Here is a 27,886-nt window from a genome sequence, read left to right as displayed (position 1 = left end):
CTTATGTGTGTGAAGTGTGAACAGCAATGGAGACTAGACAAAGACGTTAATCCAAAGCCTGTTGCAGCAAGTAACAATACCACGATTCGTTACAACAAAGAAGTGATAACAACCCCATAGAACTGTATGGGCAGTGAATGGACATGCAGAATTATTCCGCAACGCTACTGATGCAGTGTGAAAGAACATAAAGGCTGCTTGTACATTATGTACATTTTGCTGGAATCTCAACAGTTGAAAAGTTGCATTGCCCATTAGACATGTGATACATACAGTGAAGCATACTGTATAATATTGAAATGTTAGTTACTAGTCTAAGGCTCCTTAAACACTTTGTTCATTACGTTGCAAAAGACCATATCATCGAATTATAAGCAATGCAATGATGTTCTATGGAGCTGGCACATTGTGTAGAGATGGCCAGAACGGTTCCCGGCGAACTTCGGTGGTTTTCCGGAAGTTCGATTCGTCCCCATAGTGCATCATTAGGGTCAACTTTGACCCTCTACATCACAGTCAGCAGGCACATTGTAGCCAATCAGGCTACACTCCCTCCTGGAGCCCCACTCCCCCTTATAAAAGGCATGCAGCGTCAGGCATTGGAATCACTCGTGTGCCTGCAGTAATTAGAGAAGGGAGAGCTGCTGTGCAGAGACCTATAGGGAAAGCTTAGTTAGGCTCTTGTAGGCTTCTTAGTTTACTCCTTGCTGATTCTTATTGCTAAAAAAGCACCACTCAACAGCTCTTTTGAGAGCTTATCTTGTTCTTGTGATCAATTTTTTAGCTGGCTTGGTGGTATAATTACCACTGTGCCAGTGCCAGGTGCACATTATAATACCCATCACTGCATATACCTATCTGGTGTGTTCAGTGCACCCACCTACCTACACGAGTGCACGCAGTGTGATATACCACTCCGTGCATACCTGTTAACTGCACCTGTGTGACTGCACATTGTATTAGTCAAGTCAGTGCATACATTTCACGTTATCCCCCCCCCCATATGGACAAAACAGGTAGAGGCAGACCCAGAGGAAGGCCACCTGGCAGGTCTGTGCAAGGTCGTGCTGGTGTGATTTTATGCGGCCCTTGGACCAAAGTACAGTGCTCAGAAGAAGGCACGTCCCATCAACTCCAAAGATTGTCAGGACGTGGTTGACCATTTAACACAGAACACATCTTCTGCAGCCACCAGCACTACTACAAGCACCACATCCACTGCATTTGACACTTCGCAGGAGTTATTTGGAGAGGAAATCACTGATAGACAGCCATTATTGTCACAACAAGATGAAGGCGCTAAGCAAGTTACACCACCTCATATATCCGAGTTAGGCGACACTATGGACGTAACGTGTGAGGAGGAGGGTGATGATGAAGTACCTGCTGTTGGTACAGTTTTGGAGGTGTCTGAGGCAAGCAAAGCAGGGCAGGATGATTATGATGAGGACGATGATACGGATGCCACATGGGTTCCCAATAGAGGAGACGAACAGGGGGACAGATCAGAGGAGAGAGTCAGAGAGGAGTAGGAGGAGATGAGTTGCTAAAAGAAGCAGGGGGAGCTCATTTTCAGAAACAGCTGGTGGCAGTGTCCGGCACCATGTATCGCCACCTATGGACAGCCAGCCAACATGCTCTTCAACGTCAGCTGCTGATGCCACCATAGTGCCATCACCCCAGGGGAGCTCAGCGGTTTGGAAATTTTTTAATGTGTCTGCCTCAAATCAGAGAAATGCCATCTGTTCTCTCTGCCTCCAAAAATTGAGCCGTGGAAAGGCCAACACCCACATAGGGACAACTGCCTTACGAAGGCACATGCAGAAAAGGCACAAACTGCAATGGGAAGAACATCTGGAGCAAAAGCAGCACAAAAGAAAAGCCACCCTCTTCCTTCTTCAGGTGCAGCATCTTCAGCCGCTTTCTCCCTTGAACCTTCACAGCCACCCTCCACTCCGTCTCTGACCTGGAGCGGTTCCTGCTCCTCTGCCCAAAGCAGCCAGTTGTCCGTGAAGGAAATCTTTGAGTGGAAGAAGCCAATTTCTGCCAGTCACCCCCTTGCCTGCCATCTGACAGCTGGCTTGGCGGTACTTTCAGCTCACCAGCTGTTACCATACCAGCTGGTGGACTCTGAGGCCTTCCGAAAACTTGTGGCCATTGGGACACTGCAGTGGAAGATACCAGGCCACAATTATTTCTCTAAAAAGGCGATACCCAAACTGTACCGTGAAGTTGAGAGGCAAGTGGTGTCATCTCTGGCACACAGCATTGGGTCAAGGGTCCACCTGATCACGTTTGCCTGGTCTGCTAAGCACGGTCAGGGCAGGTACATAACTTACACAGCATATTGGGTCAACCTGGTGACAGATGGCAAGCAGGGAGTACATGGCTGTGCAGCGGACCAACTTGTGACACCTCCACGTCTTGCAGGCAGGCCTCCTGCCACCTCCTCTCCTCCGGCTACATCCTCTTCGCTGTCATCCTCCTCCTCCTCGGCTGAGTGGCAGTTCAACTCTACTGGTGCTGCAATCTGCTCTCCAGCTACACAGCCCCAGCTCCCCAGGGCCTATGCTGCATGCCAGGTATGACGGTGTCACGCCATCTTAGACATATCTGGTCTCAAAGCGGAGAGTCACACTGGAGCAACTCTCCTGGCTGCTCTTAACAAACAGGGGGATCAGTGGCTGACCTCACACCAGCTGGAGATTGGCAACGTGGTGTGTGACAACGGCAGCAATCTCATTTCCGCTTTGAATTTGGGAAAGCTGACACATGTATCCTGCATGGCACATGTGCTGAATCTAGTCATTCAAAGATTTGTGTCAAAGTACCCAGGCTTAGAGGACGTCCTGAAGCAGGCCAGGAAGTTGTGTGGGCATTTCAGGAGGTCTTAACCGGCCATGGCACGCTTTGCCAATATTCAGTGGAGAAACAAGTTGCCGGTGAGACGCCCGATTTGTGATAGCCCGTCTTGCTGAAATGCGACCCTCCTTATGTTCTCTCACCTGCTAGAACAGGAGAAAGCAGTCACTCAGTACCTCTACAGTAGAAGGACACAGTCTGGGGAGATGGGGATATTCTGGCCCAACAACTGGACACTGATGCGAAATGCATGCAGGCTCATGCGGACGTTTGAGGAGGTGACCAACCTGGTGAGTCGCATTGAAGGCACCATCAGCGACTTGATCCCAGACACTTACTTCCTGGAGTGTGCCGTGCGTAGAGTGGTGGATCAAGCTGTGGAGGAGCGTGAACAGGAACAGTTACAGCAGGAAGTGTTGTGGCATCAATTCTCATCAGAACCAAATGTTTCCTCAACACCTGCAGCAGCACAAAGGGGGAAGGAGGAAGAGTCGAGTGGGGTGGAGGAGTCAGACTCAGATGATGAGGAAGGTGTTTCTTTGGAGGAGACAGCGGCAGAAGAACAACCGCAGCAGGCACCACAGGGGGCTTGCGCTGCTCAACGTTCCCATGGTATTCATGGCTGGGGGGGGGGGGGGGATGAGAACTTACCTGACATCACTGAGGAAGAGCAAGAGGAGATGGATAGTACATCTGCATCCAACTCCATGCAGATGGAGTCTTTAATGCTGTCCAGCCGGTTGAGGGACCCCCATATAAAAAAACCTCAAGGGGAATGACAATTACTGGGTGGCTGCGCTACTAGCCCCTTGGTATAGGCACAATGTGGTGGAGATATTTCCAAATCACCAGAAGGCAGAAAGGATGCAGCACTTGCAGAACAAGCTTGGCAACTATGCTTTACAATGCGTTTTAGGGTGAGGTCACAGCACAACGCAATGAAGGTGCCACTGACAGTAATCCTCCCATGTCCACGCAGGCAAGAACAGGACGCGCCAGCAATCTCATGGTGATGTCGGACATGTGAACATTCTTTAGTCCGACACCTCGCCTTAGCCCTTTCGGATCCACCCTCCACCAATGCCTGGACCAGCAGGTAGCAGACTACCTGGCCTTAAGTGTGCATGTAGACACTGCAGCGATGAAACCTTGGACTACTGGGTGCGCATGTTTGACCTATGGCCAGAGCTTTCCCAATTTGCCATCCAACTTTTGTCTTGCCCTGCCTCAAGCATCCTGCCAGAAAGGACCTTCAGCGCAGCTGGAGGCATTGTCACTGAAGAAAAGAAGTCGCCCAAGTCACAAAAGTGTTCATTACCTAACCTCTATCTAAATGAATGAGGCATGGATCCCGGAGGGCTAGTGCCCACCCGAAGACCAAATCTCTGTACACAGCATCTGCCTGCACGCCGTGTGAATGCCTGCCCCAAGACTAAGTCACTTCCCACACAGCACCTCTGCCCGCTTGACTACGTTCACCACCACAAACAGGGTCCAGTACTCCAGGTGGATTCCTGAATTTAAGTCCGCTGCTAGCAGCGGCCACTATACTAATTTTTCTGGTGCACGTACATGCCCTCCTAATTTTTGTGGCTGCACTACAGCAACAAAACGGCATGAACATGTGCCAATTCCCCTTCGTGATTATTACCTTGTGAAGGGGCTTGCACATCACAATGAAGCAATGACCGACGGCTATATGAGTGTCTCGGGAGGGTGGAGGCACACCCAAGATAATAAGGTCGTTGCTTCATTGTCAACAGAAGAAATTTGATCAGCTAGACCAGTGGTTCCCAACCTATGTGCCGCGACACATTCATGTGTCGCGGCAGCTTTGGGTATGTGTCGCGGCTCTCGAAGGGGAGCAGCGCAATGGAGGGAGAAGAACTGTGGGCAGCAGCGGAGAAGGGGGCCATCTCCCCCCCTTCTCTCACCTTAGGGTGCTCGGCCTCCCTTGCTCTCCCCTCCGATACTAACTGTGGCGGGCTGGCGGCACTTGGCAGTGGGCGGGACTTACCTTCCGTGTCGCTCGATGCGCTGGCCGGAAGTTCTGGTTCTGCAGCCGCTGCTCTGGTCTGGATCAGGCCAGAGTAGTGGCAAATCATCCCGCGCCGGCGACGAGACCAGACGGGACAGAGACACGGATGGTAAGTTCCACCCCTCTGCCAGCTACCGCACTTCGTTCCGGAGGAGAGAGCGAGAGCACCCTGAGGTGCCGCTCTCCTTCCCTCGCTCTCTCCTCCTGGGACGGGGGGGGGGGGGGGGGCACCTGGCTACATATACTGGGGACATATACCCCTGACTACACATACCGGGGACATATACCCCTGCCTACATATACCGGGGACATAAACCCCTGCCTACATATCCTGGGCACATATATCCCTGGCTACATATGCTGGGGACAACTGGGCACATATATCCCTGGCTACATATACTGGGCACATATATCCCTGGCTACATATGCTGGGGACAACTGGCTGTTTGTCCTTATGTGCATTTACTGGTGAAAAGCTGTCTCTTATGTGCATTTACTGGTGAAAAGCTGTCTCTTATGTGCATTTACTGGTGAAAAGCTGTCTCTTATGTGCATTTACTGGTGAAAAGCTGTCTCTTATGTGCATTTACTGGTGAAAAGCTGTCTCATTACGTGCATTTACTGGTGAAAAGCTGTCTCATTACGTGCATTTACTGGGGGAAACGCTGTCTCATTACGTGCATTTACTGGGGAAACGCTGTCTCTCATTACGTGCATTTACTGGGGAAACGCTGTCTCTCATTACGTGCATTTACTGGGGAAATGCTGTCTCTTATGTGCATTTAGTGGGTAAACGCTGTCTCTCATTACATGCATTTAGTCTACGTGTCACGGAGATCTGAACGTTTGGTTTGATGTGTCACGACTCCAAAAAGGTTGGGAACCACTGAGCTAGACAGTCACTGTTCTGTCATTGAGCTGCCACAGCCCAGCAACCATATGGGCTTGATAACAGCCACAGCCTGCACTCTCGCCATGGTGTGCACCAGTCCAGCACGGCCGTCACTACGCAAACAGCTGTTTGCGGTGCGTTACGCTGTGAGTTTGGTGTGTCAGTGTGAAGCAGTACTCTAATTACACTCCCTGATTGATGTATACACATGCAAGAGGTTTTAAAGCACTTTAGGCCTGCAATTTAGCATGCAATGTGATTTCTGCCCTTAAAATGCTGCTTTGCGTCAAATTCAGATTTTCCCCCTGGGACTTTTGGCAGCTATCCCACTCATCCATGCAAAAACTCAGATGTTAGACCCCTTGAAACATCTTTTCTATCACTTTTGTGGCCAACATAAGGATTTCTAGTTTTCAAAGTTCACCTCCCCATTGAAGTCTGTCTTCAGATTGCGAAAGTTTGCTCGAAACAAACTTTTGCGGAAGTTAGCGAACCGCAAAATCCGAGGCTCAGGCCAACTAATTTTGTGTCAGATGTACTGGATTTCACCAGGATAAGGCACTGTGCACAAATGTCTTTACAGAGTAACATGTGCCTTTACAGTGGCAAAGAAGCAAGCCTTCTCTCACAGGAATATGGGACAATTGCAACTGCCCTATACTTCAACCATGGAGCCTTTTTTTACCCCCATACTGAACTCAGGTGGGAAAGTATGGCTAACAGGCCAATTAGACAATCTGCCCACCTCACCTTACTTCCAACTTAGGCATCTTATAGACCCTGTGACCAGAAAACCTATCAGTGGCTCAAGCTGCTGATAAATTTCAACTATCACTTATCTGAATAAGGAGTTGTGGAAAACTAAGACTACGGTCCGCTCACATAATATTAGAGGGATGTGGATAGTCAGACCTTTCTACAATTACGGGTTTGATATTTTGTGTTTTTTCTCCACTGTCTTTCTAGGTTCATACTTGGACTCCGACAGGTTACCATATTTCTTCTAATTTTCTCTTATCCCTGTTCCCTCCCCTACAGATTATTATCTATATTTGATGGATACTGTATGTTGTGGTTTATACACATACTGTAAAATGCTCTTTATCTTTCACTTATGATTCTCTGATCAGATTATCTGTTTTAATTATTCATGCCAATTTTTAAAACCATTTGAATAAAAATGATAATATATAGCCAGCACAATTCCGACAGCTATTTTACTGTCTTGCCTTGGTCACTCTAGGGAGAAGTGTGCCGCTGCAGATTGAGGGACAGCGATACATGGAGTGTACGTTACTGAGTGATGTGCAGTTGCTTACTAGGTCTACGGTTTCTTGCAGGTCAACAGGTAGGGACCCAGTAGTACTTTTGTGGACTGATCCAGACCACATCATTTTACTGCATTGCCTCACTGCATGGTTGCGCTGACAGAAGTGAAAAAATAAAATCGCTCCGCAAAAGAACTTTTCTAAGCGCAAGGCGCTTAAAAAAAAGTTCAATAAAATCGCTCAGCGCTTGGGATAGCACTGGCGATTTATAATGTAAACAAGGCCTAAGCCATACACCTTGAACAAGCATGCAGATCAGGTGTTCCGGACAGAACTGACTGGAATAGCCACATGCTTGTTGCAGATGTGTGGTTCAGACACTACTGCAGCCAAATATCAGCAGGATAGCCAGGGAACTGGAATGGTTTAAAAGGATATATGGCTGCCTTCATATCCTTCCCAGTTTAAGTGTCCTTTAAAGTGAACCCAGGGTAAGAGGTATAGGGAGGCTGCCATATTCATTTCTTTTTAAACAATACTAGTTGCCTGGCAGCCCTGCTGATCTATCTGGCTGCAGAAGGGAACTGAATTGCACCAGAAACAAGCATGCAGCTAATCTTATTGACAATATTGTCAGAAACCCTCAACCTGCTGCATGTATGTTTAGGGTCTGTGGTTGAAAGTTTTAGAGGCAGAGGACCAGCAGGGCAGCCAGGCAACTGGCATTGCTTAAAAGCGAATATGGCAGCCTCCATATTATTCTCACCTCAGGTTTCCTTTAAAGTTAACACACCATGTCGCCTACAAGACAAAGGGTTTGGATTCCTCCTTTATCTTAAGTACTTTGAGCTACTGAATGTTTTGGCATGCAGATTTTCTGCATAAGACAACCTCTGGCTGCATACTTGCATTATTATACCTTTCTGCAGACTAGTTTTCAGTGGATTACTGAGTTATTTTTAGCACAACAGCACAGTACACAATTGCCCCAGACTGCCAGGCCTTGATTTACATCACAGGATCCTATAGGCACAGATGTCCTGTCACCCTAGATATTGCCTTCCTTGAACCTACAAACCCCCACTGAAATGCACTGCAAGTGTGCTGACTGTCCCAGCTGTCACTTCTCCCTTACTTACCTTTCCTGTCATAGGTGGATACAGGTGCCCCTTAGTATTAGGTAGCCAGAAGTACCCTTAATAATAAATAGCTACAGGTGCCCCCAACTAAAGGGAGATCTTGTCAGTTAAATGCCAAGAGACAGTGAGTAACCTCATTTACACTCATCAGGACTCTATAGGTAAGAAGAGAGGGAGGCACTCTGGGATGGCAGTGAGCCACCTTTCCATCATCAGGCGCCTGTAGGCACGTGCCTACGGTGCCTTATGGTAAATCCGGCCCTGCAGTAGTCCACCTGGCAGAGTACGGTCAGCCATTCACATCTGCCTGGCAAACTGTTCACAATATAAAATATAGAATTCCCTGTCCAAAAAAATGAGAGCGGGGAGGGGGTGGGGTAATAGCACCCATAAGTTTAGGAACTAAAAAGAATCTAATGGGCTCCTGGCTTAAGATACAGTCTTAACAGTCGTTTCCCTAAAAATGCAAACTTTGAGAACTTCAATCGCCACTGCCAGCCCCCCCCCCCCCCTCCCATGCTCTGCTGTCCCCCTGCAAATATGCCAGGCTAGCGACAATCTGCTTGGCGCTATCCTGCTTTGTTTACCTGAGACTTGTCAGTCAGCATCGTCGCCTCTATCACAGTCTCCCCCCACCAGGCCCCACCTCTGCTAGCTTGAGCTTCCTCCAATCGGAAACCAAGCCACGACCCAGGAAGTACTCCTGGGTCGTGGCTTCGCTTCTTCCTCTTCCTCCGTAAATGTTTGGTTCAGCCTCTGCAAGCACCCAAAAGAGTAAGAGCTTGAGCACTATTACAGAAGTCTTATAATTTTTTTTCTTTAAACAGTTGGATTCAAGACAGGGAGTCATTTGTTATGTTGACTACAAAAATTTATTATCAAAGAAAAAAGCAAACAAAAAAAAAAAACACACCCTCTTAAAGACTTGCAATAGTGTGCTTCCCTTCACTTTGAATTTTTTTTTTTTTTTTTTTTAATACATCTAGTGAATAATTTTAACCCCTTACAGATATTTCTTTATCTCAGAATTCTAACGATACCGTCCCCATCAACAAAAGTGCCAAAATAAAGAGGCTCTGTAAAATGATGGTGGAAAGTATACAAGTGTTCTACTGTATCAGAAAGGTCATAAAAAGATACAATCCCATCTTCATAATCCAAGTAGATTCCAATATCTTGGATAGAATGATACAATAAATCTATCATCTGGTCATTATGCTCTGCAGAAAGCTGGTTCCATGGTTCAAACCAGCTTATGCACCAAGATTTGTGATTTTTCCCTAGCTGGGAAGAATACCCTTTTTTCTTCACACTGTTGTAGGTCACACCTACAGACCAGGTGCCAAACTCAGCGTGTATTTCCCAGTAATGTTTTCCTGAAGTAATCATTTTGGTGCTCAGAACTTGCTTAGAACGGAATCTCTCTGGAAGAGGCGGCAGTTTTTGTTTTAGGTCAAAGTCCAATGCTTCTTTCAAGTCATAGGAGAGTTCAAGCTTCTTGCTTGCGGTGTTCACATTCAGGATCAGATCTGCTGAATCTCCAATATGAAATCCATGCTCTTCCTTCATTAAAGTAATAGCATTCATTAGTCTAAACAGAGCATTCATTGTGATCACATTAAGCAACGCCTCATCGAGTATTTCAATAAAGAAGAGGAGTTGTGGTTTCGTATCAGTATCAACATTTTGTCTAAGGAGAGTCAAGGGATCTTTGATTTTACAGATCTGCTGAATATGAATCTTTCTCTTGTATAGCTCATTTATTTTTCTGCCAAGTATCTGAATTTCAGACGAACAAGAGATGGAAACTTCCTTTTCTCGTTGAGTTATCTGAGAGAGAACATCATTTTCCAGTTTATTAAGTTTCTCCCTAATGTCACCAAACAGGTCAGCAACTTGGTCTTTGAAGACAACCACTTTTTCTTGAACTCTTCTTTTGTGGTTTACCAAGGTCCGATAGAAGCCCTCAGTTTGCTCAGTTTTTTGCGTTAGTTTCTTTATAATCTCATACAATCCGAGTCTCTTTTTCTCACTCGCTTCACTTAGTAGTTCAAAATGGTGGTCTTTATGCTTGCCATCTACCGTACATGTCCTACAGAGTGGAACAGAATCCTGGATGCAAAAATACTTTATCAGTTCATTATGAGCTGGACATTTAGAGCCTTCTACACCAGCAGTGGGTTCAATAAGTATGTGAATAGCTGACCGGCTATGACTACTGAGGTGAAGGCGACACAAGGAGGCTTCACAGTGAATGCACGTTTTTACAGCAGGAACTTGAGATACTACACAATAGGTACAGGAAATTCCCCCTTCAGTGGGAGAATCCATCTCAGAAACAGAAAAGCAGCATTCTACAATATTGCCCAACTTCAGGTTCTTCTCCAGTAGAGGGCGACTACTGTACTCCTCCCTGCATTCAGGACAAATGTAAGGTCTAGAGGTTCTTTGTCTAGTTCTTTGTCTAGCCCAAGCATTCTCAATGCAGCTCTTGCAAAAGTTATGGCCACAGGCTAGCATTACAGGATTTTTGTACATACTGAGACAGATAGAACAGCTCAGTTCTCTGATTAGACTGGATGAAGCCATAGTCACATGAACCTAGGAGAGAGAAGAAAAAAGTAAATGGGATGCTGTTTAAACAGAATAAAAAGTTCCTTAGAGGAAATAAAATCCATGGTTGTGAACCAAGGAAACGGAGGTTGTTCAGTGTTAGGCTTCATGCACACTACACGCGATTCCAATTTGCGATTTTACATGCGATTCTGATTTTGAAATCTGTACTGCATGCTGCGTTTCAGTATTTGTCTTATTTTGATAGCATGCAGGGAAAATCGGAATAGCAGTGTGCAGAAGGGCCTTAGATTTTACAATGTATATTACCTGTCACCAATGAGTTATAAGTGCTAGCATGCTGCAAAATTACTTACAGTGTGCATACTGCACAATGGCCTCAATTCACTAAGGGCAGTAAAATACCACATTTGGTATGATACTCCTCCCCCCCCCCCCCCCATTCACTAGGATTTACCCCATGTGGTAGTTTGATGTGCCGCAGTCACCAGGGCTCTTCCAGCTCTTTATAGGAGCTCTTCTATATAGGAGCATACAGATATTCACATCCAGGTACAGAGGATTTCTCCAGACTTGGAGAGCGGATCGTGGAGGAGTACTTCCTCCTGCTGTGCCATTCTGCTGGGGGGACAGGACAGTGAGGAAACAAACTATGCATGCTCCCTGTGGAGGCTCCAGGCACCACAACACCCAAGTGTGACAATATCTGCAGCATGTGCAACCTTTAAATGACTTTTATACATTATGGCTTGCAGCAAGTTAGAATACACACACACACGATCTTCTCAAAAAATTTGCATATTGTGATAAAGTTCATTATTTTCTGTAATGTACTGATAAACATTAGACTTTCATATATTTTAGATTCAAATACACACAACTGAAGTAGTTCAAGCCTTTTGTTTTAATATTGATGATTTTGGAATTCAGCTCATGAAAACCCAAATTTCCTATAAAAAAAATTAGCATATTTCATCCGACCAATAAAAGAAAAAAGTGTTTTTAAAACAAAAAAGTCAACCTTCAAATAATGTTCAGTTATGCACTGAATACTTGGTCGGGAATCCTTTTGCAGAAATTACTGCTTAAATGCGGCGTGGCATGGAGGCAATCAGCCTGTGGCACTGCTCAGGTGTTATGGAGGCGTACGTTAAAAAGGGGCGCTGGGAAAAAAGGGTTTTAAACGATAAACATGGATAATGTTTAAAAATATAATGTACTATATTTTGTTTAAATATAATGTTTTATAAAGTTATAAATCATTAAATAATGTGCATGAAATCGTCAATTGTGAAAACGTTAATCTTCCATTTAAAAAGTGAATTGTATAATAACGTTTAAAAAAAAATTAGTAAGTAACCCTCCCTGTACATACCCCTAACCCCTAGACCCCCTGGTGGTGCCTAAACCTAAGACCCCCCTGGTGGTGCCTAAACCTAAGACCCCCCGTGATAAGCAATAACGTTTCAAAAAAAATATTGTGCGGTTTTTCATTTAAAAATATGAAAAAAATCTATAAATTAAATAATGTGTAATCATGAGAAGCAGTTATAAAAACATTAAAAGTCTCCGGGCGCCGCTTTTAAAACGTTATTTTTCTCCGGCGCCCTTTTTTCATGTTGGGCGCCCATTAAACGATATTTATTATGGGAGTGAATGGCGGCGCCCGATTTGTCCACTAGCCTCCTGCACCCTTTTTTACTGTTACTGTTATGGAGGCCCAGGATGCTTCGATAGCAGCCTTAAGCTCATCCAGAGTGTTGGGTCTTGCATCTCAACTTTCTCTTCACAATACCCCACAGATTCTCTATGGGGTTCAGGTCAGGAGAGTTGGCAAATCAATTGAGCACAGTAATACCATGGTCAGTAAACCATTTACCCGTGGTTTTGGCACTGTGAACAGGTGCCAGGTCGTGCTGGAAAATTAAATCATCTCCATAAAGCTTTTCAGCAGATGGAAGCATGAAGTGCTCCAAAATCTGATAGCTAGCTGCATTGACCCTGCCCTTGATAAAACACAGTGGACCAACACCAGCAGCTGACATGGCACCCCAGACCATCACTGACTGTGGGTACTTGACACTGGACTTCAGGCATTTTGGCATTTGCCTCTCCCCAGTCTTCCTCCAGACTGGCACCTTGATTTCCGAATGACAGGTAAAAGTTGCTTTCATCCGAAAAAAGTACTTTGGACCACTGAGCAACAGTCCAGTGCTGCTTCTCTGTAGCCCAGGTCAGGCGCTTCTGCCGCTGTTTCTGGTTCAAAAGTGGGTTCATGCTTCCATCTGCTGAAAAGCTTTATGGAGATGAAGATTTCATTTTTCAGCACGACCTGGCACCTGCTCACAGTGCCAAAACCTCTGGTAAATGGTTTACTGACCATGGTATTACTGTGCTCAATTGGCCTGCCAACTCTCCTGACCTGAACTCCATAGAAAATCTGTGGGATATTGTGAAGAGAAAGTTGAGAGATGCAAGACCCAACACTCTGGATGAGCTTAAGGCCGCTATCGAAGCGCGTACATTAAAAAGGGGCGCTGGGAAAAAAGGGCGCCGGGTTTTAAACGATAAACATGGATAACGTTTAAAAAATATAATGTACTATATTTCGTTAAAAAATAAATGTTTTATAAAGTTATAAATCATTAAATAATGTGCATGAAATTGGCAATTGTGAAAACGTTAATCTTCCGTTTAAAAAGTGAAACGTATAATAACGTTTAAAAAAAAATAGTAAGTAACCCTCCCTGTACCTACCCCTAACCCCTAGACCCCCGTGTTGGTGCCTAAACCTAAGACCCCCCTGGTGGTGCCTAAACCTAAGACTCCCCTGGTGGTGCCTAAACCTAAGACTCCCCTGGTGGTGCCTAAACCTAAGACTCCCCTGGTGGTGCCTAAACCTAAGACTCCCCTGGTGGTGCCTAAACCTAAGACTCCCCTGGTGGTGCCTAAACCTAAGACTCCCCTGGTGGTGCCTAAACCTAAGACTCCCCTGGTGGTGCCTAAACCCAAGACCCCCCTGTGATAAGCATTAATAACGTGTGAAAAAAATATTGTGCTGTTTTTCGTTTAAAAATAATGTTTTAAAAAAGATTGTACTGTTTTTCGTTTAAAAATAATGTTTAAAAAATTATAAATCATAAAATAATGTGTAATCATGAGAAGCAGTTATAAAACAGTAAAAGTCTCCGGGCGCCGCTTATAAAACGTTATTTTTCTCCGGCGCCCTTTTTTCCTGTCGGGCGCCCATTAAACGATATTTATTATGGGAGTGAATGGCGGCGCCCGATTTGTCCACTTGCCTCAGGCGCCCGAATTTACTGTTCCCTATCGAAGCATCCTGGGCCTCCATAACACCTGAGCAGTGCCACAGGCTGATTGCCTCCATGCCGCATTGAAGCAGTCATTTCTGCAAAAGGATTCCCGACCAAGTATTGAGAGCATAACTGAACATAATTTGAAGGTTGATTTTTTTGTTTTAAAAACACTTTTATTGGACGGATGAGATATGCTAATTTTTTGAGATAGGAAATTTGGGTTTTCATGATCTGTATGCCAAAATCATCAATATTAAAACAATAAAAGGCTTGAACTACTTCAGTTGTGTGTATTTGAATCTAAAATATATGAAAGTCTAATGTCTATCAGTACATTACAGAAAATAATGAACTTCATTACAATATGCTAATTTTTTTAGAAGATCATACACACACTGGTTTTCTCATCTGGGTTGGCTGCCAGGCATCGGCTGTATACAAAGCTAGCCCACCTGGCCCCTCCTACCATCCTCCCAGAGGCTCATATTGCAGCTTACAGGCTAGCACACCTGAAAATGTTCTAGTGGTTTCCCATTGCCTGAAGTTGGGTGAATCTTCTGGAAATATAGCTGGTCACCCAGTCCCACCTATTCTCCACATACAGGCCTCTGGTGTATAAAGGTGAATGTAAGGACTGCAGTACTGGAGAAGGGAGAGCATGAGAACGTATATGAACAGGAGAAGAATCTGCTTTTCTGGTGGACTTTGTAAGAAGCAGTAAGCTGGGGTGCCCTTCTGACCATATCGGGAAGGAGAAGCAGAGGAGCAGCAGGAGGCTGTTATTGGAGTACTTGCCCTGGATTGTTTTAGCGGGCTGGACTGATTCAGTTGGAGGGTAATTGCTGACCCTGGATGGAACAACTTCACCTCCCTTTCAGACAGCCCCAGAAGACTCATTTAGTTGCCCTGTGTCTTGGACTAGATTGCTGACATTGCTACCAGGACTTCCCTGCTGCAGTACATGGGATTTTGTTACCTCTGAAGGTACTGTGGATTGTGTTAAATTGCAGAGTTTAGATTGCTCTTTTACTCCTTGGAATATATTTTCTGGAAGCTGTACGTTGTCCACCTTGCCGTGTTCGTCATCTTGTAGCTTAATAAACCTATTAATCTGAGAGCTACCATTGGGTGCTCAGTGCTTACCAACCTCTCACAGCCCTTGCTGTGACACCATTATGCCCCATAAAAAGGCACCACAGCATCCAGCTTGGCACAACATGTCACCATTGATGCACTACTGCTCCCAGAATATGGACTTAGACACACCACAGCTCCTAGCATAACCCCACAGAGCTGTGGAGCCTCTATGGGGCATGCTGGAAGCTGTAGTGCATCAATTGGGATTATGCTGGGTGCCTATATGTGGGCATAGTGGGTGTTGTGATGCCTTTATGGTGGCATATAGGGAGCTGTGGTTCTTCTATGGGAGCATGCCTCAATGAGAAGCCAAAGGGAGCATGGGAGGGGGTCCGCTAGAAAGTCAGGGAATGCTCCCAGAAACTTCTCTCCATCCTTCCACCTTCAATTCTCCATAAATTAGATCTTCAATTAACCAATACTCGAGTCCAATCCCTCACTAAGCGATTCCTTTCCTCCCAAACGGCAGTTTAGTCTCTCTAATGGTGGCCATACATGATACAATTTTTTTCATACAATCTTACCATTTCTATGTAGTATAAGGGTAAATTAAGTGAATATACTGAGAGGATAATTTAGGCAGTTCCCTTATATTACATAGAAATGGTAAGATTGTACGAAAAAATTGTACCATGTATGGCCACCATAAGTCTATCATTTTAACCTCAATCACTAAGCTTAACTCCTGTCTTTAATAACTCTTCTGAGCTGTTTTACAGTTATCACAATTATATCACCATGGTGATAACTGTAAAACAGCTCAGAAGAGTTATTAAAGACAGGAGTTAAGCTTAGTGAATTAAGGCCTTTGTATCTTTGATATGATAAATTTAGAGATTTACTTCAACACTGGAAATTCTTAGCATTTGTTTTACGCTAACTTATATCATACAGTGCTCTTCTGTTTTGGTTTTTATCACTTTTGTTGATTTGATGTTCATGTTATCTGTTATTACAAAACTTCAATAAAAATCCTTTAAAGAAAAAAAAAAAAAAAAAAAAAAAAAAAAAAAAGGAGAAAGTCAGGGAATGCTATTGGGGTGGGGGGGACCGCGAGACAATCTGGCAGCAGGCCAGCCCATCCAGCAGAGAGCCAGAACAGCCTAGTTATGTTTAAGTGACATGCTGCATTTTTTGTTTGTGTTAATGGTAAGGGCGGGCTTCATCCAGGTATTTGTTGGGCAGGCCTAGTTAGACCGCATTTAAGTTCATGTAAATTTGGCTCCACCCATGAACACCCATATTCTGGTGCATGGCCACACCCATTTTTCAGCTGGAGTGCCCAAAAGTGCCCCGGATCTCTTAGGATCCTAGCAACGCTCCTGATCTAAATGGATGCAGAAAAGTATTTTAAAAATGTGTCTCCTCCTGCTCTTCCCGGACGGATGTCCTGCCCTCCAGGTTATTGGACCAAATCAGGTGAGAAGCAGGGATGTGCAGCTCTCCCTATGGGTTGTCTGCTACATTTGTCAATATGTTACCGCATGGAGGGCTCGATTCACAAAGCCGTGATAAATGCTATCGTGCCCGTGATAAGCTTAGCGCGCATAATAGTAAAGGTTGGCGGGCATTAACTTTCCCATTCACGCGCTAACATATGGGTTAGCGCGTGAATGGGGAACGTTAATGCGTGCAAGCCTTTACAATTATGCGCGCTAAGCTTATGACGCCCATGATAGCATTTATCACGGTTTTGTGAATTGAGCCCCAAGAGTGAGAGTTATATTTTGCTTGCTTTACCAAATGCTTTATTCTTTGTGAATTTACAATTTCTTGAGGTATTTACCAGACAAATCAGTAACTTACCTCACTGGTCAGTAACTATACTTTTCAGTGCAGTAATAGGTTTAGCGAGTTTCAATTGGCACAGTGATTGGTAAATCTGCTGTTTTTTGCATTACCAAAGGCAGTAATGCACATTTATTGCATCCCCATAAACAAAGTGAAAGTAAGCCTGACAGCTGTTTTGCAGGCTCAAAGACCCACTTCTTCACAATTTGCATGTCATTGACCATCTCTGCACTCCAGGACTCATGCTTCGTCAGGGCTGGAGTTACCATAGGAAAAAATGGGCAATTGCCCCAGGGCCCCAGAGCCTGTAGGGGCCCCCAAGTTGTCCCTCCCCATCTTAACTGTTGCTCCCCAGGGACTCTGCAGAGTCTGTTAAGTTGGGAGGTGATTGAGGGAGGTCAGCAGCCAGCTCAGGGGCCCAGGAGGGAAATTTGGCTGCAACAAAGGGCCTCTAATGGCGCTTTTTGGTTGGGGGTGTCTGTTGGGGGAACCCCCAGGCTAATTTTGCCCTAGGGCCAAATTGTTACTTGAACTGGCCCTGTGCTTCGGGCCCATTATCACAGGTAGTTGAACTGTGCTCAGCAAGCAGTTACCAGGCAGCAACAATCAGTTAGAGTTTGAGAGGCTTTTCACTGCCTATCAACTGTTCATGGAACAGGGGCCCTTAGGGACCTTTTCCACCAAGAAAGATGATCACATTGCACTCTGTTTTAGCGCATTTCTGCAGCACAGGGCACAATTGTGGTGCATTTATGATTGCTAATTGCGTGGTGGGGATTTGAACCACACAAACCCCAGATCGGGAGGGGAGGGTACACAGTTTCCATTAGTAAAGTAACTTGTCTTTTGCAATCTGCAAATGAACAATAATGGATCTTAAAGCGCTGCTACAGGAAGAGGGCCCTTAGGCATGGGACCCACAATTATTGGTAGCAATTTTTGGTAGTGCTTTGTAAGCAATTTCCCTGCTTCTATACAATGCATTAGAATGCAAACACACCCAAAAACGCTGCATGCCCTGCGATTGTGATTTCCCTAATTGCAAAAGCTCCAGTGGGATCTGCTCCATCTACTTAAATTGGCAGAGTGTTTTTAGAAATTGCTCACGATTGAAAGCGATCCCAAAACGCTGCCAAAAATGGGTCCCAGCCCTCTTTTCCAAGAGCATCTGACAGGTGGTGAATTCACAGCCTATCAGATGCTCCAGTCTAATGTCTGGGCACCAGACAGGTGCAAACCCCCTCCCCAGCAGTTGCCGTGCTGGGATGAGACATGGTGGTTTTATGCTGTATGGTAATGCTGCCACGTGTCGGCGCTTGACACACGTGTGCAACACCATACAATGTTCTGTTCTGTTATATACTGCTGCCTAGAGGGCGTAGCTCCTTTAAAACTGCAGAGAATTCCGGAAGAGAAGTTGAAGTGAGCAGAGGCTTCTGGGAGCTGAGAAGTGGCTGGTATGTCTACAGATTTTGACAGTTCTGGAGTTACTCAAAACGGAGTTTCAGGCCTAAATTCAGCAGACTAGCCCGCATGTCGATTGCAGAGTGTGAAGGAGGGATCCTGTGACAGATTTATGTACACGGAGCTGCTGCTGCCCTGGTGGAGGAATACAGCTGCCAGATCAGAATTGGGAGAACCTGTGAGGTTGGTGGAGTCTGGATTGTACAAACCGTGTTGATTCCAGGAGGACCATTTCATCTGGATTAAAGATTGTGAATTACAGAACTTCTGGCCTCTGAATTCTGCACCTGCTGAGTGACCTTTCAGGGATTGGGCCCCGCCCGCCTGCACCTCATGGTAGGCTCTATCTTTGCAGTGATAGAGGGGCATTAACCTGGCTGGGAGGTTTGGGAGCCAAACCACTTTTACAACAAACTTAGGGCAATGTATGTCAGGACTTTTCTGCCAAAGCCTGCCATTCAGAACTGTAGCCTGGTTAACCTGTCCTCACTTCACTGACATCTGTGCTGTTGCTGAGTGCATCGGGAGTCAACTTGCTGCTGCAACTGTCCTCACAAGGTGCCCAACTGTGCAGATAACATTACCAGAGATGGGGCCAGATGAATATACATATCCCCAACCCCCCTCTGGCCTGATCGCTCCCACGCCTTCATCTTCTGACTGCCCTTTTGCTCACTACTGGCCCCAGAAAATCAGTCAGTTAGGGCATGCACAGTCTGGCCAGGCATGCTGTCGCTGGGAGCGTTCTGCACCATAGTACTGTGCAGACGCAGAGCGTTCCCGTGACATGAACGCAGCGGGAGCACGTGCTGCCTGGCTGTGTATGTGCAGTTGGCCCCAGGCCGGTGAACTTTCCAGGGCCAATTGCATAAGAATGGGAAGTCAGAAGAGGAGGGCATGGGGATGATATGGCCGGAGGAAGCCCCTGGTATTTTGTGGCCCCAACTCAGGGTCACTTTAAAGTGCCACTGAAGCAGAAAAAAAACAAACAGATATAATAAATTGTATGGGTAATACAGCTACTGAATAGAACGTTATTAGCAAAGAAAAGTGTCATTTTTATTTCCAGTTACTAAACATATTTTTTTATAACATGGCATCATCCTCTAATATTTGCAGTTTACAAACTACACTGCATTTTGAACTATGAAACAAGGCAGAGCTAATGACCCTTTGAACTCCCCTGCAGTAAAATCTAAAGTAGTCTCATTGTTTCTTTGATGTATAAGCGCTTCAGAAAATAACATTGTTCTCCAACTAAAATTCAGAGAGCTCAGAAGCTCTTTTGCATAAATAACTGAAGTTTAACTCTGTACTGGAAACAATATGAGACTCATATCTGCGCTACTAATGTTCTATTTCTTATTTGTACCACACATACACTTCACTATACAAGTTTATTTTTATTTCAGATTCTCTTTAAAGGAGTACCCCGAGGGCAGAACTGCATTATAGCCCACTGGCCAGTCTGGAGTTAAATGAGGGCTCTTTTCACAAGCAGCTGAACTGTGCTCAGCAAGCAGTTACCAGGCAGCAGCGAGCAGATGTGAGTTTAAGAGGCATTTCACTGCCTATCAACTGCTCATGGAAAAAAGGCCTCAGGTTGTGCTGTTGATTTCATTGGGCTCTATTCACAGAGTCACAAAGGGCAGGTCGGTAAAATTGTTGGCAAAATACATCAGTGTTTTTTTTTTTTTTTTTTTTTTTTTACACTTTTTTCCCCAAATTCACTTAAGTTTCTCCTCATGAGGCAGAAGTTCTGTAATTTACTAAACAGACATGCCTCGATTCACTAATCCCTGTTCGGTAAGTGCTCGTTTCCACGCCAAATTTGCAGTGTTTCCCTGCAGGCAAATAGTGCGGGGAAACTGCCGTAGGGAACAATGGCACCACCGGCTGAATCGCTTGCATTAGCATTTCCATCTGAATTGGTGAAAATCCCATAGCCGTGCATGGCACAGCTGATAGGATTCGTCTGCGTATCCACAGACCCGCACGGCACAAGTGGAAACAAGTGTGACATAGCAGCATGTAGCAGGTCAGCGAGCAGGCAGGGGCATTTGAAATCAGCACCGGTAGACTTTGTTGCAGGATACAGCCGGTATATGGCTTATCCTGCTCCTGCACAAGTCCCGGCCGTGTTAATTACTATTCCCTCTCCCGGGCGCCATAGATGGTGGGGAATGATATAATTCCGCTTCCAGCTATTTAAAAGCAACTTCAGCTCCATCTTCTGACAGCGCCAACGTTACTCACTGAGCGCCGCTATAGCTGTAATTCCTATTACAGTCTATGGTGGCGCCGGCAAAACTGTGTGGCAAGCACCGATGGGGGAACTGGTTAGCACACGGACGTGCTCTAGACTCCAATACACCTGTGCACTACAGGTGTCCAATACTTGTTCCAATGAGTCAGCACCGGCCTTCATAAAATAGCTCTTTTATTGAAAAAAGTTAAAAAAGATCATGATGTTGCAGACTGCTGACTCATTGGAACAAGTATGGTGGCGCCAGCTGCACCCAAGTCTTCCTGTGCTGAAAAGCACTGGTCCAGGCAGGGGGGGGGGGTTGTTGCACGTCAGCTGGCAGGCAGGGGAACTGTGTGTCTGTCTTCAAATCAGCGTGAGAATCAGGGCTGTGTGACTCTCCCGATTGGCTGCCTGGCTCCCCAAAGGCTGTCTGTGAAATCTACCACACAGAGTGTGGAGAGAGCGAGTTATCGGCTGCTGTGAGCTAGAGAAAAATACCAAACACTTTTGGTTGGTAAACTTAATACAGAAATTTGTGAATTGCAGTTTGACATTTGAGGCAATTACTGCATGTCTGTAATTTACCTCACTAGTCTAATGTTTATTTGTGCAGTGATGGGTTTAGTGCGGGGGTCCCCAAATGTTTTGGGGCGAGGGCCGGGTCAACGTACTTCAGACTGCTGGGGGGCCGGAGTATACATAAAATGATGTAGAAGTCTTTGCGGGCCAGACAGTGAAGCATACCCAGGTGACAACCTGTATTCCAATTGGACAGCAGTGTCACCTGATGTGGAAATTGATTGAAAACCAGTGAATTACTGCTTTCTGGCTTCCATGTGGAAGATGTAGCTGACCACATCTATATAAGTAATACTGTACATTTTGTGTGTGGGTGGGCCGGTAAAAAAGCCTCAGGGGGCCACATTCGGCCCGCGGGCCTTAGTTTGAGGACCACTGGTTTAGTGAATTGGAATGTGGGAAAGTGATCAATAAAATCAGCTGTTTTCAGCATTACCAAAAGCAGTAATGCTTTGTGAGTAGAATTTATTGTCTTAAGTTTCTCTGTTTTGCTATGGTTGTGCATCCTGCACCAGTGTAGTGTTCACCTATTTAAAGTGGCACTGCAGCCCCTGGAGGTTACTATGGACATACACATTTTAGGTACTTTGAATGTGTGAGGGTAGAACACCCCAGGCAGAATCACATATGCGTTTTCCATAGCACATAGTGGAAACGCATATGCGATTCTGCCTAGTGTGTTCTTACCCTGAAGCATATTTCTTTCACTTTTACTGTTATGATCTTGTTGAGTTAACAAGTGTTTAATTCGGGCTCTGTGATCCTTTCCATTAGACCATGTTGGTCTGTGGAGAATATATATATATTGCAATGGTTACTGGTGTCTGCATGACTTTGGGAGGCAGGGTGCCACTGGAGACCAGGGCCGCCATCAGAAATTTTGGGGCCCCTCACAAATCAGTCCTGGGAATATGGTAGACACCTCTCACATGAATTCTGACAGGGACCCCCAGGTTAGGTAGCGAGTAACAGGGACCCCCAGGTTAGATAGTGAGTGACTGGCTCCCCCTTCACCTCCCAACAGCAGCCCAGCATCAGACCTCGATCAGCGGGCAACCCGACCTGTTAGAGCGGACGCACCGCGCTCTATATATGCGGAAGTGATGTCACTTCCGCATATAAGTGCGGTGTCCTCTAGGTCCTAGCGCCCGCACAGTGGTCGCCCGCTGATCGAGGTCTGATGCAGCCAGGCAGCGCAGTCCAGCAGCGAGGGGGGCGTTTAGGCGGGCGGGGCCCCCCTGCAGGCCCCGGGACTCCTTGTCCCCCCGATGGCGGGCCTGCTGGAGACTAACCACTAAGAGGCCCCATTACAGTTACTAGCGATCAAGTCTGCCTCGCTACACGTGGTGTTACAACCACTGCCATTTTGCTGGATGTAAATTGCACCCAAATGGCAGTCATGGGTGGCAGACAGGCGGTTGAATTGCTCGACGAACAAGCAGTTCAGACGTCGGTGGAAGAGAGGTCTTAGGGCCCTTTTCCAGGAGCAGTTGATAGGCAGTGGGAAGACTTGCTTGGTAACTGCTCGTGGCCACCCTGTGGAAAAGTTGTAGTGCCTTCCTTGTCCTTAAAGGGAAGGTCCAAGCAAAAAAAAAAAAAAAATGAGATTCACTTACCTGGGGCTTCTACCAGCCCCATGCAGCCATCCTGTGCCCTCGTAGTCACTCACTGCTGCTCCAGTCCCCCGCTGGCAGCTTTCTGACCTCAGAGGTCAGGGCCAAATTGCGTACATTTTTACACATTCCCGCTAGTGCAGGAACATTAACACATACATTTTTACGCGTTAGTGGTGAAACGCGTAAATTTTTGTTCCTGCACTAGCTGGAATGCGTAAAAATTTATGCAATGTGGCCCTGACCTCCGAGGTCAGAAAGCTGCCAGCGGGGAACTGGAGCAGCAGTGAGTGACTACGAGGGCACAGGATGGCTACATGGGGCTGGTAGAAGCCCCAGGTAAGTGAATCTCATTTTTTTTTTTGCTTGAACCTTCCCTTTAAGGATAGTTAATGACATACTTAGGCCTCTTTCACACCAAGACGTTGCGTTTTAGGGGACGTTAAGGTCGCATAACGTGCCCCTAAACGCATGGTGGTGTTGAAGTTGGACGTCAGATTGAGCTACGTTATGCGGCTCTTGGTGCGCCCTTAACGTTCTATCCTGGGAAGTCCGGATCTTTTTAATTATTTGAATCAGATCATTGAAAAGATCCGGATCTTTGAACCGAATCTTTGAATTATTTTACTAGGGAAGCAGGAGTGCAGCAGTGTGAGAGGTGCAGGAGAATGATGGCACATTGAGGGTGCTAATGGGGAAGGGAGAGATGCAGCAGGAAGATTGTGCACAGAAGCTGCAGTTCCTGTTTCTTCCAGACATCCACTGTGAACCGAATCATTCATTGTGATGATCCGGATGATTAGACTCACAAAAAGATCCGAATCGTTCATGATCTGGACAACACTACAGTGCAGTGAATATTAGCCATGTGGATAGGAACAATAGCGACTCTCCCCTTACTGAGCATGTGCAAACAGTCTGACGAAGCTAAAACCACCTATAACGCACAGCATGCTGCACCTCCATTGAACGTCCAGCGTTACACTGTAACGCAACGTGGGCACAGTGAACAGCCCATTGATTTTTCATTACTATGAGTTGGGCTGCGTTACAGGCTGCTCTAACGGGTGCCTATAATGTCCCACTGTGAAAGCAGCCTAATACTTTTGAGATAATACAGATGTTAGCTTCAAAATTTAAAGGGAACCTTAACTGGCGAGCAAAAAAAAATTCACTTACCTGGGGGCTTTCCCAAGCCTGCCGCAGCCGTCCGGTGCCCGCGCCGGTCCTTCGGTGCCCTCCGGTCTCCCTCCGCCGCTAAGTTTCGTTTTCGGACGACTGCCAGTCGTCCTCGGGCCTCTTCCGCACTCCTCGTCGTAAACTGCAGTAAAGCGCGTCCGCATGATGCCGAACGCGTCATGTGCATGACGCCAAACGCGTCATGCGGCGCGCTTTACTGCAGTTTACGACGAGGAATGCGGAAGTGGCCCGAGGACGACTGGCAGTCGTCCGAAAACGAAACTTAGCGGCGGAGGGAGACCGGAGGGCACCGAAGGACCGGCGCGGGCACCGGACGGCTGCGGGAGGCTTGGGAAAGCCCCCAGGTAAGTGAATTTTTTTTTGCTCGCCAGTTAAGGTTCCCTTTAACCAAACACCAATTACAGCATTTGATTAGCCCATGTCAATTAGATACAATTTTCTCCTTGCATTCAAGTGTCATGTAAATTATATGCAGCTTGAAATTGGACCAAAATAATTTACTGTCAATTTTTATTGATCCATGTTCAAGCTGCATAACATTTACATGAAACTTGAATGCAAGGAGAAATTTCTAGTTTATGGTTCTGACTAGGACTCTTTCAGATGGGAAGCTGACAACCTGCGTGTTCGACTGTCATTTGCTCCTGTGGATAGGTTGTGTGCTTGCAAATGCTCAGCATAGCATCATCCATCCTATTCCTGTACATCTTTTTGGATTATGGTCACTTGCTAGCTTTTACATAAAATTTCTATGCACTGTTCGCACTACATACCAGCCATAAACACGTGTAATCACACTGTCATTCAGTTGCAACTGGATGGTGCTCATTACCCAGCAGGGGCATTGCTGGGATCCCAAGAGATCCAGGCCACTCCAGCTGGAAAATAGTTGTGGCCACACACCAGAATGTGGGTGTGGTCAAGGGTGGAGCCAAATTTACATGAAAATAAAGAGTGAAGCGAGAATAAATCTCGCTTCAGACCTCAGATAGCAGGGGCATGTGTGCCCCTGCTAAAACGACGCTATCCCGCGGCTTAACGTTGGTCCCTGATCCCCCAAATCCCCTCCGTGCAGCGGGGGATCTCTTCCGCATTGAGGCAGGGCTAACCGCCACAGCCCTGACTCGCGCGCGTCTATCAGCCGCGTACCTCCGCCTCTCCCCGCCCCTCTCAGTCTTCCTTCACTGAGAGAGGCGGGGGAGAGGCGGCGATGCACGTCTGATAGACGCGCTGTGAGGCAGGGCTGCAGTCATTAGCCCTGCCTCCAAGAGGAGCAAAATCCACGACCAAGTTGGTCATGGATTTTGCAAGGGGGGGATTTGGGGGTGAAGGGACCCCCGTTTAGCCACGGCATAGCGGCGGTTTAGCAGGGACACACATGCCCCTGCTAACTATGAGCTCTGAAGCGAGATTTATTCTCGCTTCAGAGTCTCTTTAACAGCAGTCTCAATAGACTTGTGCAGCAAAATTTTGAGTGAAGCCCCTCCATTAATACACTCTGTCTCCCACCCTCCATAAACAAAAGTTATGGATAAAAATCACAAATAGGCAGGGTCACTTGGCTTCTATGCTGGTTGGTCTGCCTTTCTGCTAGGCGAGCTGGTTCTGGCAGTTCCCCATAGCATTCCCTGACCATCTAGTGGACCTCCTACCATTGCTCCCACGGACCTCCCATTAAGGCACCACAACTCCCAGCATGCCCCCATAGAAGAACCACAGCTCCCTGCATGCCCCCATAAGGGCATCACAGCAGTCATGGCACCACAGCACCCAGTATATCCCCAATTGATGCAGCACTGCTCCCAGTATGCCCACCATTGAGGCACCACAGCTGACTACCTGGGGGACATTCGGGGCACCCCAGCATACATCCGGGACACATTCCGCTAATCTTTGGGGCTTGCAACACCGCTGTTGCCCACGCCCAGCAGATCGCAGGCTGAACTGTGTGGCAAGCATGCAGTTCAGGCACCCTTGTAAAAGAAGCCTTGCGCATGGTTGCATGTAAATGGTATGCAGGCTGGAGTTAGGCAACAATCAACAAGCGCATGTGATTAACTTAAAGGGAACCTAAACCTAGAAGGAAATGGATTTTTCCGGTACTTATCTGTTAGCCGGGCGCATCCAGCAGGTGGCGACAAAACTCCACCAGAGTTACATCTTTCCCTACTATCCATGGCGGCCTGGAGGGGGAATAGTAATTAGTGCCACCTGCCAGATGCGCCCGGCTAACGGATAAGTACCATTTTTCCTTTGAATGCCAGTTGCCTCTCTTGCTGATCCCGTGTCTCTAATACTTTCAGCCACGGCCCCTGAACAAGCATAAAGATCAGGTGCTCTAAATGAAGTCAGACTGGATTAGCTGCATGCTTGTTTCAGGTGTGTGATTCAGGCACTACTGCAGCTAAAGAGATCAGCAGAGCTGCCAGGCAACTGGTATTGTTTACAAGAAAAGATCCACATCCCTCTCAGTTTAGGTTACCTTTAATTCCAAGCTGCACTGGTGTTAGTGTTGCATACAGACAGAATTATTGGCATCTCATGGAGAGTACATTTGAAATCGGCGCCGGTAGACTTGGGCGCAGGATCCAGCTGTTATACGGCTGATCCTGCTTCTGCACAAGTCCGGGCCGATTTAATTACTATTCCCCCTCCAGGCCGACATGGATAGTGGGGGAATGTAACAATTCAGCTTCCAGCGATTGCTGGAGGCCAAATTATTATGTTTTTAAGCAACCTTGGCTCCATCTGCTGACGGCTCCGACGTTACTCACTGAGCGCTGCAATAGGAGTGATTCCTATTGTAGTCTACGGAGGCACCGGCTGCGCCCAAATCTAGCAGCGCTGAAAAGCACTGCTCCGCTCATGGACCATCTCTTTGTTTTAAAAGTGAAGATACCCTTAATACAGAGCAGCTATGTAATGCATGGTTTAGAATATACAGCATGCTTCACATTATGCCATCAGTTAAACCTTTCATCTCATATCAAAAATAAAAAATATACCTTTGTGTTAAAAGCCTTCCCTGTCAGGACTGTACTGGAAACTAGTAGTGCCTCCAGACACTAGATAAAGGTCATACTCAGTGAGTCAGTGGGTGCTTAAATTATAATTACAACTCTGTCTCCCAAGGTTAGCTTTTGTAGCCCAACCTCTAGAATCGTTATTAGTTAGGCCTCCTTTCCACGGACTGCTGATAGGCAGTGAAATGCCTTTCAAACTCTCTCAACTGCTCACTGCTGCCTAGTAACTGCTTGCTGCTGCCTGGTAACTGCTCACTGCTGCCTGGTAACTGCTCACTGCTGCCTAGTAACTGCTTGTTACTGCATGTTAACTGCTTACTTCTGCCTGGTAACTGCTTGCTGAGCACACAGCTCAACAGTTCATGGAAAAGAGGCCTCTGGGAAAAAATAGTAATTAATTGCCTAGGGCAAGAGATTTAACTCCTTGTTGTCAACTAGGGATGGTCAATCAGATGCAAATAATTCTGAGTTGATGTAGGATTATGCACATTTTTTTAATGCAAATATTTGCACATTGAGCAATAGGTAAACCCTCATACCACATGGAGGGGGTAAGGACTCTTTTCTACAGACTGTTGAGCTGTGTGCTCAGCAAGCAGTTACCAGGCAGCAGTAAGCAGTTACCAGGCAGCAGTGAGCAGTTGTGGGAATCTGAGAGGCATTTCACTGCCTATCAACTATCCGTGGAAAAGAGGCCTAAAATTGGTCAGTGATTGGTCTAAATTGAACGTGTGTACCAAT

The 27,886-nt window shown here is 46.3% G+C and overlaps 1 protein-coding gene across 1 annotated transcript; it reads right to left on the bottom strand.

The window, feature by feature from the left end:
• Window positions 1-9,216: 9,216 nt before the first annotated feature.
• LOC137545004 (E3 ubiquitin/ISG15 ligase TRIM25-like) lies at window positions 9,217-27,210 on the bottom strand. Its single transcript, XM_068266119.1, has 2 exons — window positions 27,128-27,210; window positions 9,217-10,800 (listed from the first exon to the last, which is right to left on the bottom strand). The coding sequence occupies exon 2, from the start codon at window positions 10,786-10,788 to the stop codon at window positions 9,217-9,219; it is 1,572 nt and encodes a 523-aa protein (XP_068122220.1). The 5' UTR covers window positions 10,789-10,800; window positions 27,128-27,210.
• Between the last annotated feature and the right edge of the window lie 676 nt (window positions 27,211-27,886).

The sequence above is a fragment of the Hyperolius riggenbachi genome, chromosome 2 (assembly GCF_040937935.1).
Source record: "Hyperolius riggenbachi isolate aHypRig1 chromosome 2, aHypRig1.pri, whole genome shotgun sequence".
NCBI lineage: Eukaryota > Metazoa > Chordata > Amphibia > Anura > Hyperoliidae > Hyperolius > Hyperolius riggenbachi.
The sequence above is the reverse complement of the archived record's forward strand: the minus strand, read 5'-3'. Positions and strand labels throughout refer to the sequence as shown.